The sequence below is a fragment of the Astatotilapia calliptera genome, chromosome 4 (assembly GCF_900246225.1).
Source record: "Astatotilapia calliptera chromosome 4, fAstCal1.2, whole genome shotgun sequence".
Taxonomy (NCBI): domain Eukaryota; kingdom Metazoa; phylum Chordata; class Actinopteri; order Cichliformes; family Cichlidae; genus Astatotilapia; species Astatotilapia calliptera.
Window position 1 is genome coordinate 14159367 of NC_039305.1, and position 16639 is coordinate 14176005.

Below are 16639 nucleotides of genomic sequence, written 5' to 3' on the forward strand. Positions count from 1 at the left end.
CAGGACCTGTCATGGTCCTGTCACATCAACACCGTGGTGAAAAAGGCCCGACAGCGTCTCTACCACCTCAGACGCTTGAGAGACTTCCAACTGCCCTCCAAGGTGCTCAGGAACTTTTACTCGTGCACCATAGAGAGCATCCTGGCGGGAAACATCTTAACCTGGTTCGGGAACAGCACCATGCAGGACAGACGAGCTCTACAGAGGGTTGTGCGGTCAGCTGAGCGCACCATCCGCTCCGAGCTCCCTGACCTGCACTCAATCTACAGCAGGCGGTGCTGGACCAAGGCCAGGAAGATCGTGAAGGACCTCAGCCATCCCAACAACAGACTGTTCTCTCTGCTGAGGTCAGGAAAGCGATTCCGCTCCCTGAAGACCAACACAGAGAGACTGAGGAGGAGCTTCTTCCCGCAGGCGATACGGTCTCTCAATCACACCACCACACAGTACTGACCCACACATATGGTTCTTACACACACACTGGACTTTCTGGACTTTGGTTTTGCACAACACTGGTCACTATATTCTTCATTTCCGGTTAATACTTGTACAGCTGCTGTTATTGTGTATATATTTATTTATATTTAGATTTCTTCATACATTCTTATATAGTTCTATATTGTGTATTGTGTATTTTGTTGTACAGTTATTTTATTTTCAACTCTAATTTATATATTTTATCTTATTCTTCCCAGTTAAATTTACCCTTCATTCTAATTTGTGTTGTACAGTTATTTCATTTTTAACCTTAATTTATATTTTATTCCTTCCTAGTTAAATTTACCCTTTTTAATTTTTCATATTTATTTCCTATCTTATTCATAGCCTTTTCCTTTTTTGTTTTCTTTAGGTCACGAGCAGTTGTCCAAGCATTTCACTACATATCGTACTGTGTATGACTGTGTACGTGACAAATAAAATTTGAATTTGAATTTACATATGCATGATGAGTATACACGAAACATCTATGCACAGAAATACCCAAAACGTAATTATCACACTTGGATCTGTTACTGACTGTCATGATCCAGTCAGTCACAGATTGAAGAGGGGGAAGAGGGTGAGGCCCTCATGTTAAACTTCATCTATGGAACAAATGTGTTTGGGACAAGCTGTTGTACCCTCACAGAAAACCATTATGATTTTACCAGTGTATGAGGCCAGTGTTTTATTCAAAAGCCTTGAATTCATAGGTGCATCACCTGAAGCGCCAATAAGGAAGAACATTGAATTGTTCCCACGTCAGATTAGTGGATATTGTGCAGCAAGTCCTGTGAAACTAGAGAACAGCTTGGGTAAAATGGGCACATCACTGAACACCAGCTGATGAGATGATTTAAAAACACTGCCATAAACAATGCCATTACAAGGATAATTGCTGTCAAACCCAGTGATGGTTTTATCAGGTTATGTAACTTGCAATTACTTCATTATGGCCTGATAGAGAGCTACAGATGGTTTTACTAAAATCACGTCCTGATTTGCAACTGGTGTTGCAATTTAAAATGTATTAAAATGAGCATCCATTAAAACTTGGACTACTTTATCTTTTATTCATTCCCAAAGGAACAGTAACAGCAGTAATTGTTGACAAACCATTGCATTTATTTGGTATGAAGGCCATCTTGTGGTTATTCTCTTGTAGCCTTTTGATTTGGTCTTGGTTTTCTCTCTAGGTTCCAATTTCTGTAATTTAGGACTCATGATGTGTCTCATACTATATCTAGCAGTAGAAAAGATTATCCCTAATGTTAAATGACATGCAAACCAGCATGTTTGGTATTCATTACCATGAAAAATTTCCTTGAGGAATAGTATGAACATTGATTTTGCCAGGTGCTGGAGATTGCCTTCTGATGAATCTATATCTTCAACATTTGCAGGAAAGTTTTGGAGATTTTCTATCCTGGTGACACCTACAGGATGATCAGGCTGGCTCTGGGATTTGTTGTTATCCTGACCACTTTCTGCATCATTTACTGGACAGCAGCAGAGCACTTGTCTAACAGACTGATTCAGCTCTGACAGTAAATCTTTCATACCTCACGCAATAGCTCTCTACAGTTTACACATCTGTCTGGCAAGGCATCACCTCATGCTAACAGTTTATTTCAAGACTGTGCTCTCAAAACACCTTACACTCTTACACTTACCCACTGTATGTCCTCTGGTTTTTGCTATGCTGCTTTACTACAGTCAGTAAGCTAGTTTAAATTCTTCTCTTTGACATGTTTTACTTAGCTGTACATTATTATTTCATGCTTTTTTTCCCACCTACATCAGACTGACAACCTGTCCTGAATGTACCCTGGCTCTTGGATAGTCCCCAGCCCTCAATGCACCTGAAGTGGATAAGTTGAAGAAAGCAAATGGATGGATGGATTTCTATTTCAGTTCACTTTTTTAAAAGTATTTATTTTCATTCCAGGTTAGTTATTGTTTGGTCATGTCATAGTCTGTTTTGTTAAGCTTGTATTCTGTGTTTGTTTGGGATAAAGTTTATCCTATCTTATTGTCCCTATTGTGACATACTACTGCCCTTTTCTCCATAGTTACATGAATTTCTCAATTATTGGAGTAATAAACAGATAGTTCGACGGGACTAGCTATTTGAAATCTATGATTTAGTTGAAATTCTTCATTATTCAGCTACATCTTTTATTATAGCCAATTTTAATAGTTTTTTCAGTAGCCCTTTTCGCTGTGACGAAAAGCCTAATACTATGAAGATACGGAATTTTTTCTGGATAGTTTTTTTTTTCTGTAGTCCTGTGCGAGAACTACAAATCTTAGAGCATCCTGTAGAGTATCATGTGATCATCGAAGGGGCGGAGTTAAACGTAGTTTCGCTCTGGACCTCCGCACGGTAATTTTGTAGCTGTAGGTAGCTTATCACGGTGCAGAGAAGGTTTGTTGTGGCATTGTAATTTAGCATTATTACATTTTACGAACAGAGACGTGGGCCCCTGGTGTGTGGCAAACCGCTGATTTCTCAAATCTTAAGCGTGTTTTGTGGAAATGTTATGTTAGCTAGCTTACAGCTAACTTGGCTAGCGTTGTTCAGTAAAGTTAGCTGTGGTTGTTAAAGTGATGCTCCCACTGTGGGAAGCTAGAGGACGAACTCTCGGGTTTAACCTTCGTGTGATGATAAAAGGTGGTTTTACAACATGATCTGTGATTGGAGGGATTCAGCTGATTTAAATCACTTACGAGGCTCTCCTCGTATGGCACTTGCTTGCTCATTGTGCGAGTTATGCTTGGAGTCTCCCGGTAAATGCCAGAAGGCCTGTGCTGTGTTGTTTGAGCTGCTTTTTGTTTGGCTGCATTGATTTAGGTCACACCTGCCTGGATGCTGCTTATCTCTGTAAACCAAGCCAGCACTTGCCCGTCTGTACTGTATCAGTTTTCACTCTGACCCTGTCTTAGCTTTCTTTTCTTTTTTTTTTGTCTTACAGTAAATCAGGTCAGAGGCTTAAAGCCGCTGGATTTAAGTGGAAAAAGGCTTTATTTCTTTGACCTCCATCATCATTAACTCAGGGACGACAGCCACTGTGAAGAGGTTATTAGCTTCACTCGTTTGCTGATTAACCTCTGTGTCATCTTGGGTAAGAGTTAATTCTGCTGTTATTTAATGTACGTCTAAATATCCAAGGGATATTTATGTTTTGGTGTCGGTAGTATTTGACAGTAAGTCAAACACCATAAACAGACTTAGCTTTATGATTATGGATCTGATATGATTATTACAAACTTATTATTATTATTACACACTTATTATTATTATTATTACACACTTTATTGTAAGTTAGGTTTTGTGGACTCTTAACCACTAATCTAGGTAAACTGTTTTTAATAGCGTAATGTATTGGTCTCATTCTATGTCAACTGACCCAGAGCATCCAGCCTGATGATCTCCAATTTCCTTGAAAAACTTCCAGTAATGATAGACTTGAACTTTTGAAATTATTTATTCCTGAAGTCACAGTAGCAGATATTTGGCCTATAAATTAGAATGACATAGTGTAAGTAGTTCTCTAGCTTCAGGGCAGTCAGAGGTGGTCAGGCTGGGAAATGTTCTTAAATTTGGTTATGTCAGTTGTCATGTAAAGATCCATATGGAAAAAATGTCGTTCTGCTCCCAAGATGGTAAATAGCAAATGGATGTACAGCGCTTTTCTATTCTACCTGAGCACTCAAAGCACTTTATACAACTTGCCTCAATCACCTGTTCATACAGGCACTTTTTTCTATGCTTTTTCTACTGAAGTGCTTTCTGTCTAACATTCATGCATATTTAAACGAGAAACTTGGGGTTAGTATCTTCCCTGACGATACTTGGCATTAATACTGGAGCAGCCAGGGATCAAACCACCAACCCTCTGATTAGTAGATTACTTGCTCTCCCTCCTTTTTTAATTTTGTTTTTTCTTTAATATTGTGAGATAGATGACAAAAGGAAAAAAATCATCTGTCAGGAGGAAGGTACAGAAACTACCAGGTTTGATTTGAAGTTGCTTTGTTAAGAGACAGTGCTTGACATTTTTATTCAGGATAGTGAGACAGAACATTTTTCTTGGTAGTGGATGTGTTTCTGAATGTCCTTTTAGCTCTTGTACGCTATTAATTTTGTTTGGATCTCGAGTGCTGCAGTGAGCAATGCAGCTGTACGGCAGCACTCTACCTTGACAGCATATAGATTAAAAATTATGGAGCGTGATAATACTTTTTAATGTGACTATACTGCTTGTTAAATGCTTTGTTCTGATTTTTAGGGTTAAGTAGGTGTCAGGAAACATCATATCAATAAGTCACTGGAGAAGATGGAGACAACAGGGAATGTGTCCAATGGTGCAGGGCCTGTGTATGAGCAGAAAGAAAAGACCCTCAGGTAAAGCTGCTTCCAGTAACATAGTATCTGTGTTAATAAGATTTGAAATGAATAATCCTGCTTCAGTTTTGCCACATATGCAACAAACCAAACTTCCTTTCTTTCTCCAGGCCAGAGGATCTGTCTGAGATGCTGGCAGCAGGGACCAAGCAGATTCACGAAAAGGCTGAGAACACTCAGTTTGTGAAAGATTTCCTCAGGGGTCGCATCCGCAAAGAGCTCTTCAAGGTGAGTGTCAAGAAAAAAGGTAGACGATGTCCTTTTTTTATATAGAAGACTACTTCATAAAGCAAAGCCTGCAAATAAATGTGTTATAGAAAACTGGTGGAAACAAGAACACAAAGCAGACAGCTCATGTTACGCTTGTGTTTGAAGAAGGGCAGAAAAAGTGGCTTTTACACCAATTTTTCATGTTTGTTTCCCTCAGCTTGGTGCGGTGGCGCTTTACTACACATACACGGCCCTGGAGGAGGAGATTGAAAGAAACAAGGATCACCCCCATTTTGCTCCTCTTTATTTTCCCGCTGAGCTGCATCGCCACGAAGCTCTGGCCCGTGACCTCGAATACTTTTACGGTCCAGAATGGAAGAGCCACGCAAGCTGCTCAAAGGCCACCCAACAATATGTGGACCGCATCCATCAAGTAGGGCAGGAGGACCCAGTTTTGCTGGTTGCACATGCCTACACTCGCTACATGGGGGACCTATCTGGTGGGCAGGTGCTGAAGAAGGTGGCACAGAGAGCCTTGAAGCTGCCGCCCACAGGAGAGGGCTTAGAGTTTTACCAGTTCGATGCCATCCATAGCGCCAAAGCATTCAAGCAGCTGTATCGAAGTCGGATGAATGAGCTGGAACTGGACATGGAAACAAAGAAGAGACTGGTGGATGAGGCTGTGAAGGCTTTTCTGTTCAACATTGAGGTGAGAGGCCAAGCAGAAGATGAGGTTGTTTTCCACTTTGTGGAGTTTTCTGATAGAAGTCTTAAACCTCAGTTGTTGAACAAGTGTGTCTCCAGTTCACCTGTTTATACACAAACGCATTCAAGCACCGTTGGTGGTGGACGTGCAAGGTTCTTCTGTTTCAGTAGTGTAATAAATCGGGGCTCCAGCCATCAACCTTATGAGTTTTGCTTTTTCCAAGTATTTGAATTACTCATAGATGTTTCATCTATCTGTGTTATCCAACAACAAATTGTAGACTTTATATTTCAACCTCACATGCTTCACGTTCGTTCTGGCAGGTGTTTGAGGAGTTAGAAGAGATCGGCAAAACCATCCAGGAGGATGTTTTAGATGCTGGCATGCCCGTTCATGGAGCAATGGGTGGAGACATCAGCAAATGTCCCTACTACAATGCCAAAATGGGTAAGTGTACTGCCTTTGTAAATATATGTAAGTGATACCGTTTCTTGTCACTAACTAAGCTTTTGTCTGGACCTCCTTTGTGTCACAGCGGCATCAGGTGGAACAGCATACGTCCGTCAGCTGGCCATGGCTGCTCTCAGACACCCGACAGGACAGGTCCTGTTTGCTACTTGGTTTGCTGCCTTGGCTGGACTGGTTGCGTGGTATCTGATGTGATCTGTCGCTCCGTCTGCCACTCTGCTGCTGTGTGAAAAGAGGACTGTAACAGGAAGGACAGTAAAGGACACTGAGATCTTTCCACGAGATGTGGACCGTGTCATAGCTTGTGGTCCAAGTTTATTTATTGTTACATATTGCATAATAATGTAAGCTTACAAAAATATGGAACAGTTAAATTCAAGCAAAATGATCTATAGGACCAATATAATTCCATCCATCACGCTAGATTTATTCATCTTTTAAATTCTCTACCTCCTCCTGCATTATCCCTCCAATCTGTGTCCTTCCAGTTGCATTTGGTCGTATCTCGAGACCTCATGTAGATCTCCTATTTTCTTACTGAAGTGACATTTCGTTCCACAACTGTATCTGGCTGTTTAGTATTTATTCCTTAATAATAAATTGAACATAGAGTGAGTTAATTGTGTGATTAGTAAAGTTCGCTGTGCACTTTAGATTTCTACTGAAGCCTTTAGTAAGAAGATTATTTGGAAGTGTAAACTTTGACTCCTCGTATATAATTATCTTTATTTCTGCACAGTAATTCAGTTGCAAAGTTAATGGGAAAACCCAAATTTCATTAATCCATTAAGCTTCAGCTTCAAATATTTCCAAACGGTTTGTTTTTTGAGACAGGCGATAGCAGTTAAAAGCTTGATTAATAATCAGTCTTCACATACTAATAACATATACAGGATATTTTAATCTCTCTTGGTGCATGTTCAATTGTATAATTTCTCTGTTTTCAGAATTATGTGACAGTGCACCTTGTATTTGTTCAACAAAACCAAACAAACCTGCCTGTTGGTTTGATTGCAGAGCTTAACTATCCAATATGAATAATTCACTGTAATAATTCAGCTTTACTGGCAAACGGGAGCCTATATTAGGACAGCGGTGCGTGCGGCTGTTTTAAGAGGAAGATTGTATTTTTGTACTAATGACGCTTCATCCACATTCTTTCATGAGATGAATTTGTGTGAGAATACCTTCAGCAGCTCAGCACTTATTTATGTGTCCATTCGTTCTGGATGCATCAGTATGCATTGTGAATGTACGAAGTGGGATGATCACCTATATTGAGTTTTATTTTGTTTTTTTAAGCACAGAGAAGTGTGTACTGTATGTATTTTGTGGTTGAAGTATAATCTTTATCCTAACACAGTAACGGTATTTTTTAACTTAAAGCACTTGAGGCACAGAGAACCAAAAAAACAAAAAATACTGCACATAAGTGGATGTGCAGTATTTTTTTGATGACAGATGGCTTTATGCATCATATATGGAGGACAAATACAGGGATAGGCTGATACGCTCCTGTAGTTTCCACGTAATACCATTTTATAATGCTAGTGTCAAAATGATTCAGTAGTTTTGGACCTATTATCATAGATTAAACGTGGAGTGATTGCCTGAGTCATATGTATTTCTGATTTTCTTGCATTTTCATTGACTCTGCTCTTAATCCTTATCTGTATCTAACTGGAGCTTTACTAGTAACTGGCTAGAGTAATCTCTTTGTATGAGAGTGGGGAAAAACTGTATGTTATGCTTTCAGTAATGAAAAAAGACATGTTTTGTTTTCATGAAGAAATAAAACATTCTTTTTGACTTATAGTTGCTCCTTTGTTTGTTTGCCTTTTCTATCATACAGCTACAGTAATTATACGATTTTGGGTAAAACATGAGATGGATTTGTTGTATACATTCATTGTCACCTAAAGGTCTAATAACAGATGAATTGTAGGTGCCAGGTTATGTTACTCATAGTGCTGTCCTCCACCACTCCACAAAACGAGAGAAAACAGATGGAGGGTATGCTTGCCTCTTTGGATTTTGAATTAAAGTTTAATGTTGGCACACCTTTGGCTACGTTCACACTGCAGGCGAAAGCGCATCAAATCCGATTTTTTTGACACTATGCGACCCATATCCGATCATGGTATGACAGTGTGAACGGCACAAATCCGATATTTTCAAATCCGATGGGTCACTTTCGTATGTGGTACTGAATCCGATACATATCCGATGTTTTAGAAAGCGACTGCTGTTTGAACGGTCATGTCACATTAAATCCGTCTTTTACATCACTGACACAAGACACACACCAATTATCAGCACCGGAGAGGACATCGCAAACGCTTCCTGGCCATCCAGCGTAGATGTCAGTGAAACTGTTGGGAAGACAACGTTGGAGAAACGTGAACGTTTTATTTGTACTGTATAATCTGTAGATTCTGACAGAAATCTGCAACTATCCTTTGAAGCACCGCTCCTCTCTAAAACAGCAATAAGGATATTTATTAGGTTATCTACATTATTATGTAAATAACAAAATAACTTAAAGCAAAAATTGGGAAACGAAGTCCGAAGTCTTTATTTTAAGGGCCATCAATCAAACAATATTGTTTGCTGTGGGTCTAAACAGAGCGCGTTATGTGTGACATGTTCTTTTGCGCATGCGGGCCGCTTTGAGCGTTCACACTAGAGCACGTTTGCTGGCACATTTTATTTGTAGTGTGAACAAGCAGACAAAAACATCGGATTTGATCAAAAAATCGGAATTGAGCATTAACACCTGCAGTGTGAACGTAGCCTTTGAGAGATGCTCCTTTATTTTCGCTCATCACCTTTTTGTTGCACAGGGTAATGTAGACACTTTGTGTGGGAATGAGTTTACTCATTTACACATATAAAACAAAGTGAATGAGCTCATCATTACTCATACATAAGACTAAAAAAGGGTATAAAGAGTCAGAAAAAAGCGAATAATTTCTATAGTTTTGGCTGATTACACGCGCTAAATCCTTCATCGCCATGGAACCCAGGCTCTGCAGGATCTTCTTTCTCATCCTGCTTAAAGTGTGTGTGTGTGTGTTTCTCCAGCAGTAATAGTGTTTTGGTACCCTGCTGTTGTCTTTATGTTTTTGAACCATACAGTATTATCAATGAAGGATAGAGATTGTTGCCTTGGACAGAAACCACCTCTCGTGATTTGATGAAATATTTGCAATTTCACAGGGTTATTATAGAAGATTTGTCAACCCTAAAATCAACACCACAAAGCCTTTCATCTGCCTGTAGAGGACCAGAGCTTGAGAATCACACAAATTCCATCCCTGAGGGGGTATGAGGCAAAATTAAAACTAGATCTGAAAAACAATATAAAAACTACTTTCGGGGGAAAAAATGAACTTGAAAAACAGAGGAACTCTCTTTAGTTTTAGTTTCTGTTAGGTTATAATATTATCTAAAGTTTTTACCAATTATTTCTTACAGCTATGTAGTACAGCTGTTAATACCTGTGCTGACTTTTCTAAATCTTGCCTCTGACAAATGCCCTCCACACAATAAAAAGATGACAATGTCAACAAAAAGTGAAAATGTAAAAGTGCCGGAGCAGTAGCGCTGTAATGCATCTCTGTTTACGGGTGTACCTAATGAAACGATCAGTGCATATACAAAGACATGTTAAACATTAAGGTGCAGACAGAGTCAAAGCATTGTGAACTTTATTTTTTCTGTACTTTACATAAAAGTTTTTTTTTCTGGGCCCTAGCTTTATTAGAGCTGTACAGTATCTCTTCTATATAGCACATTGATGCATTAATGTATGCTCTACAGCTGTTTATGTACATGTGGACTGTGGTTGAGGATTAAAATCAATTGCTCTCTCATAATGCAACATGACAGATCAGAATAAATCAGTTTTCACAGTTTGAACAGTTCAGTTCGATCTTCTATGATAATTCTGAGACTTTTACTTTCCACTGTTGACACACCTCCAGCCCACCACAGCAAACTTTATTTTGATGTTTATCCTGCCAGGACTGGCAGCGCTGAGGAAGCGGAGAAGCCCAAGCATGAAAACACAACTGATGCATACAGAACTGAAAGATTAATAACAGGATTGTTTAACCCTGAATAAAACTTTAGACTGCACCTGAAGTCTTTGTGGATACAATAACTTATTTGTGCGCATGTGGATGCTGTTATCACCGTTATGTTTCTCTTCTGATAAAGAATAGAAAACTAACATTGACATAAGAAATTACAAGTGTTTGCTATCACCATTGCTTCTATGGATGCTCAACAGAGGTTTCTTGTTCCAGGATCCACTTTGGCAGAGGTACAAAGTGCATAATCCTCTTGGTTTTTGATACAGCGCTGGGTAGGTAGGTCTGTAATACTCCATCCAGAACTACAGTTGTCCAAATCCCAGTATTCCTCTTTCCGTTGTCCTCCTACTTGTCTTCTGACACACTGATGGAGGCTCTCAGTTCATGGAAGATCTTTTACCTTGAAAAGGAAGCAAAAAAAAAGAAAAGAAAAAAAAAAAGAACTTAAGACAACAAGAAAAACAGCCAAATTGAAAAGATAAGGAGCAGACACCTGATACATCCCTAAACTGGCTAAATGCACTGTGTTCTTATGCGACAGCCACAAACCAGATAACAAAGTATTAAAAAAGTATATTAAAAAAGTTTACTGTTTGTGAACAACAGCACGAGAAAAGGTTCAGTGAGAGATGAACATAAATCAGTAACCAGTCCTACCTGGTTTGTGGCTGTCAGGACGAACTAAATAATTTCCTTAATTTGGAGAAGAAGCCAACTTGTTGATTCAACTCTGCCTTGTTGTCATGTTTTCTTTGCCCTGCCTCAGACCGCCTACCACTGCTGCCCCCACCTGGACAGAGATTGATACTCCATCAGCCAGGTTTATCAACTAGGCAGAAATTCCTTTCTCAATCTTATTTCAGTGGACCAGAAGTACATAGCAAAAACCACAGAAGAAGGTAGAAGTAGGTAATGAAAAAAGCAGGAAACCAGATGAAGCTGTGTACCTGTGGTGGTGGCAGTGACACCATTTACTGTCCCCTCTATGTCCGTCTCATCCTCAGCGTAGCTCATCAACAGAGCTCTTTGCCTATCTGTGAGATTCCTATACAGGAAAACAAGGTTTTAGCTTTATTGTGATTTAATACATTTTTAAATTACACTGCAAGGATGTCAGTGCAGTCTTACTTGGGTATTTTAATTTTGACGTGGATGTAGTGATCTCCAAAGCCATAGCCACTGACTCGAGCAATTCCCTTCCCTGACAGGCGGATCCTCTGGTCTGTCTGGATGCCTGTAGGGATCTAAAGACAAATCCAGTCAATTGTTACACTGAATGTGTTTGAAATGTTGCCCAAAGTTGTTGTTATTCGGGTAACAAGACTTTCTACTTACAGATAAATTCAGAGTTTCATATAGGCCCTGTGTTCTCGCTGTGCCGCCCAGGATGGCTTGCGCTACGGATACGTAAAGGTCAGAGTGGATGTCTGCGCCGTCCCTCCTGAATATGGGACTTTTTTGGACCTGGTCACAATCACACGGCAATCCCATTAAAGAGGCTCAGAAGGAAACCCTTCTGGAAGGTCTGGCTATGAGATTAGCATTAAATAGCAGCAACTGATGCGCAACAAATACCCACCTTAAATGTGATGAAGATCTCCTTCTTTCCAACCGGCATTCTCACGGTCTGACCATCCTCCACTCCTGCAGGGCATAATATGTAGTATCAATTAAAACGACTTTTAACTTGAACAGTGGAACGATCCATCTCAAAGAATAATCCCATTAAGATCAACACCAGCAGGCTTTAAAAGGTACAAGGAGGAGATGTCGCTTACATTTATACTTTAAATTTTTAAGATTAAATGTCTATTTTGTTTTTCTAGACTAAACACCTCAATACAGAGATAAACTATCCTCCAGTCCACAACTATTTAATTATACATTTAGGACAGAGCTAATTAACTTTCTGGCACAAGACCATTTTCAATTTAATATGCATAACTATACGGACAAAAAAGGAGCCAAAATAACCCTGATTACATTACTCGAGTCACATTATGTATTTAACTAGTTAAGAGTAATTTTATCTTTGCATTCTTTCAAATTCTGAGTGATTAAACTATCTTTTACTCAATGTTCATCAGTGAAGCTGCCCTTTTAGGCAATGTTTCAATAACTTTGTGAAACAGCCTATAGCAAAGCTTGCTTTGGCACATGGTCCTGCTCATTAAAAATGAATGCAAACATATCCTTGAGGTATTTGCAGCGTGTAAACAGTAGTCAGATAAACAGACTTGAGTGTGACTGACCTGCAGGCACAGGAACCATCACCGTCTTCTTCTGTTTGGTTTGTCCCGTGCCACGACAAGAGTTGCAGGGGGTGGAAATGACCGTGCCTTTGCCACCGCAGCGCCGACATGTGGAACGCATCACAAATGGGCCAGTATTTACTGTTTCCTATAGCGGGGAAAATTAATGTTTAATAACACACTTGGGAAAAAAAAAGAGATAGAAACGAGATGATTGTTGGAGCTCTTACCATGCCAGAACCATTGCAGTTGTGGCAGTGTTGCACCTTAGTGCCTGGCTCGTGGCCTTTACCATCACAGCGCTGGCAGGCTGTTTCGATGTTAACTGACATCTCTTTGTTGACTCCCTTTGCTGCCTGAGTAAATGTCAGCTCCATAATGTACTATGAGAGGGAGGCAAAACAAACAAATAAAACATGTAAGAAGAGGACATTCTGATTGATAAAATAAACTGTTTCAATTAGAATCAGCTAAGGAATCGCTCGTCTTCACTTCACCCTATTTCACAATATCCCTCTAACCTCCTGTGGCTGATCAAATATGGCGCCGAAGTCTCCAAAGCCGCGGCCTCCAGAGAATTCTCCAAAGATTTTGCGGAAGAGCTCCTCTGGATCCACATTGCTGGCATGTCCACTCCAGTAATGCTGTCCTCTACCCGCCTGACCTGCATCAAAGCCCGCTGTGCCATATGTATCATACTGCTTCCTCTTCACTTCATCACTAAGAACCTATGAAGAACAAAGTAAGGTAATAATGGTAAAACCTGGAGATGTTTCATAGGTTTCAATGAGCAAAGCAAATCTAGAGTAGAATTAATGCCCAAAACCAAACCTCATAAGCTTCAGCCAGCTGAGCAAATTTTTCCTTGGCTTGTGGGTCATCTTTGTTGGTGTCAGGGTGATACTTTTTAGCCATCTGAGGGACAGCAAACATGAACACACCGTCAGCTACTGCAAACACTACTGTGCTCAGTTCAAGCTGCATCTCAGGCAGGAACAGACCTGGTAGTAGGCTTTCTTGATCTCCTTCTGCGTTGCTGTGCGAGGTACCCCAAGAACCTGGTAAAAGTCCTGTTTGCTGCTGGCAGGGGCACTTGTGTGAAAGGACTGAGTGTAGACAGCGTTTGGTGGTTTGAGGCCTGGAACTGTTCAGCAGGGTGAAAGGTGTGAGTACAGTTTCAAGACATTTAAAGAGAAATGCAGACAAGTAAAAAGACGCCAGATGGAGGACAGCTTTAATGTAAAACTTGGATGCATCTACAACCAAATAACACTAGAGTGTGGATCTGAGAATGTGTGGTTGTTTGTCTCTCCGTTAGCTCTGTGATGGACTGACAATCTGTCCAGGGTGTAGCCTATATCAGCTGGGATAGGCTGTAGCCCCACTGTGATCCTAAGAGGTATGTATGGATAAATGAGATGTCTCTCCAAATGCAGTGGTGCATTTTTAACTAAAAAGTTAAAGTTGTGGCTCATCTGTCCACAAATCCACTGTACAAGAAGTATCGTGGATCATGTTAGATGGTTTCCTCTGTGGGATTATTCCAATAACACAATTCTTGAAAAATAAGATGTGGAATAAAAATGTAAGTAAGCTGTGGATATTTCTGTAGGTGTTTGTGTAACTGTGTCACTAATTAGTGTGTTTAACATTGTTTTCTGCGGTTAGTTAGCGAGTGAAGGTGACAAATAATGCTAAAAGACATGAATGGAAAGCATCCTTAGACTAACCCTAACTGACAGAAGATTCTAGAAACAACACAGATCCCTAAAGCCCCCTCCAAATGTGGAGCATGTGAATTAGTCAAACTGACAGGTCTAATGTTAGTGTTAAGTTACTGACCAGGCCAAAATCTACAGTCTGACAGCAAAATGTAACACCGGCATCGGTCTCCTGCAAACTGAACTTAATGGCTGCAAAGTATGCAAGACTGACTGCATCACATTTGATCAACTTTGAGAGTGCATCATAAAAATACGCCGGTCTCCAAGCTCGTCTTTTCTTCAGTGTTTGCTTGAGCCGTCATGAGGGCACTTTTATTTAGCTGTCTTACCCTGCGTCATTCGAGTGAACTTCAAAACAATTAGCCTAGAATAGCCTAGCCTAGCCTAGCCTAGCCTAGCTAAGGCTACTACCATATGGCTAACACAGCTCTTACCTGACAGCCCTCTCAATGTCACCGCTTTCCCCACTCCGCCACACACCAGGCTCCCATCGCGCCACAGTTTTTCGGCCCGCAGTGTAGAGAAACTCCGGACTTCTCCATGCCCAGAGCACACAATAGCACTGACAGCTCTCCGCTGTCCTGAAGACACGGCGACTGTAATCCAACGTGAGGAGAAACGAGCAGCCGAGGACGCCATCATTGCTACACTGGCCGCCGCTCCAGACGCTCTGCGCATGTTCGGGAAACAGTGGGCGTCTCCCACTAAACCCCCCCCCCCCCCCCCCCCCCCCCCCCAAGATATTCTGTTTAATCCGAGATGTCACTCTCTCAAGAAAATATGAGCTTTGAAAATTTAACTTAAATCACCTTTTCTTTTTTTAAATAAATTCTGCTTAAGAAGTCACATCATATAAATCACGACCGGCTAAAATTATTCAATTTCCCCTGACTTTCCTCTGTATATCGAACATAACAAGTGACAAACGAAAGAGGATGCACACCTTTTGCAACACGGCGTAGCGCGTGAAGACAGCAACAATCCAGAAACAAATCTCCCGCCCTGTCGGACAGCTCCGTGGAGCAAAGCGAGCGAACACTTAAGCGGCAAGGCTGAACTGTCAGCTGTAGAAGGAACCCTCCTTTGCCGAGTACCAGCCACCTCGACACAGACACCCGGAAGGCACGAAAGTCAGTTTGAGAGGGCAGCATGAATCGCTTTAAGACCTCCAAATTCAAAAACACCACTCCGAAAATTGCCAAGAAAGATGTGAGTAGCTTGCGAGCAACAGAATAGGTGCAGATTTGCTAGCTAGCGTTAGCGTTGGTAATTAGCTCTGTGGTGTGCTCTTTTGTGGGGAACGCCTGCGTGTTTGCAAGGGATGTTGAACTTCCTGCATCTGGAAATCTGCACAGCATTCAGAGCAGGAGATGCAAGTGTTCTGTGGGCTCTTAGTGAAGACTGAAATCATTGTGGTTGCACACTGCTGTCAGCCGTGATAGGATGCTGTGGTGATGCACATCACCATACTTGTGTTAAAATAGCTTATTAGCTCTTTGCTGCAGTATTATATGGTTTTGATTGCTCCGATTTTCAGCCACTGGGAAAGGAAAATAATAATAATAATATAACTACCATATAACTACCACAGTTGCCTCTTTTTCAGTGATAGTAGTCCTGCAGATTGCAATTGTTGACATGTCTGGACTGGACTGCAGTGTCTTGCATACAAATCTGGACCAATTCTTTCTCAACTTTAAACGCCTAAAGCTCTGCTTTGTGAGGTGTATATTATAATGTAATCCCCAGCTTTTTTTTTTTTAATTTTATTTTTAAAGCCGAGGCAATCCTTGGCATGCACAGAAACAGTGGTATCTCTACAAATCTGTGCCCGGGGTTTAAGACAGCAGGTGGTGCTTTGCTCTTGTGAATGTTAAACTAGCCCTTTGCACCGGAGAGCAGATTTAATGTGAAGTCATGTGTCTGTGTGCTGACATTTTATACTCAGTGCAGGGGTGAAATGTTGGTCAAGAGGAGATGCAGGATTATGTGGCTAGAATGAGAAAAGAAAGCAATTTTATGTCAAAGCTACTTCAAATCATAGGCCTGCAGAGGAATTTAAAAAAGGTAGTGAAAGAAAGTGACCAGTGAACATAAAGTTGTCTTTCAGATGATATAACTAGAAGTTTTATAGACTCAGTTATTGTAATAATCAGCATTATATGTGGTTTAGATTGAGGAATTTAAGTTAAGTCATATGTTGTGATTTTGTTTGGGATTGAAACGGCCTCTAGTGTGATGTATTTGCATTTGTTGTCTACCTCGCTTTTGACACAAACATGTCTAGTTTTGTT

At 40.6% G+C, this 16639-nt stretch overlaps 3 protein-coding genes across 6 annotated transcripts in view; 2 read left to right on the forward strand and 1 right to left on the reverse strand.

Moving 5' to 3' along the window:
• The first annotated feature begins 2814 nt into the window (after positions 1-2814).
• hmox2b (heme oxygenase 2b) lies at positions 2815-8090 on the forward strand. Of its 2 annotated transcripts, none has more exons than XM_026164944.1 (7): positions 2815-2866; positions 3456-3605; positions 4773-4888; positions 4999-5116; positions 5316-5807; positions 6128-6251; positions 6340-8090. In XM_026164944.1, the coding sequence occupies exons 3-7, from the start codon at positions 4821-4823 to the stop codon at positions 6465-6467; spliced, it is 930 nt and encodes a 309-aa protein (XP_026020729.1). In that variant the 5' UTR covers positions 2815-2866; positions 3456-3605; positions 4773-4820; the 3' UTR covers positions 6468-8090. The 2 variants fall into 2 exon arrangements, with proteins under 2 accessions (XP_026020729.1, XP_026020728.1); XM_026164943.1 differs by having other exon boundaries at positions 2830-2908.
• Positions 8091-9774: 1684 nt separating this feature from the next.
• dnaja3a (DnaJ heat shock protein family (Hsp40) member A3a) lies at positions 9775-15041 on the reverse strand. Of its 2 annotated transcripts, XM_026164946.1 has the most exons (12): positions 14780-15041; positions 13623-13765; positions 13453-13536; positions 13143-13349; positions 12852-13004; positions 12622-12769; positions 11949-12013; positions 11705-11833; positions 11498-11613; positions 11317-11414; positions 11027-11159; positions 9775-10769 (listed from the first exon to the last, which is right to left on the reverse strand). In XM_026164946.1, exons 1-11 carry the CDS (start codon positions 15021-15023, stop codon positions 11041-11043), a joined length of 1506 nt encoding a protein of 501 aa, XP_026020731.1. In that variant the 5' UTR covers positions 15024-15041; the 3' UTR covers positions 9775-10769; positions 11027-11040. The 2 variants fall into 2 exon arrangements, with proteins under 2 accessions (XP_026020731.1, XP_026020730.1); XM_026164945.1 differs by lacking the exon at positions 11027-11159 and having other exon boundaries at positions 9781-10769; positions 14780-15035.
• Positions 15042-15206: 165 nt separating this feature from the next.
• The window catches only part of LOC113020740 (mitochondrial import inner membrane translocase subunit TIM16-like), a 122074-nt gene continuing 120641 nt past the window's right edge, over positions 15207-16639 (forward strand). The window contains exon 1 of one of the 2 annotated variants that reach the window (XM_026164947.1): positions 15207-15554. In XM_026164947.1, coding sequence (XP_026020732.1) covers positions 15495-15554 — 60 coding nt within the window. In that variant the 5' untranslated portion in view covers positions 15207-15494. The remainder of the gene's footprint in view (positions 15555-16639) is intronic. The other variant, XM_026164950.1, reaches the window with a different exon arrangement.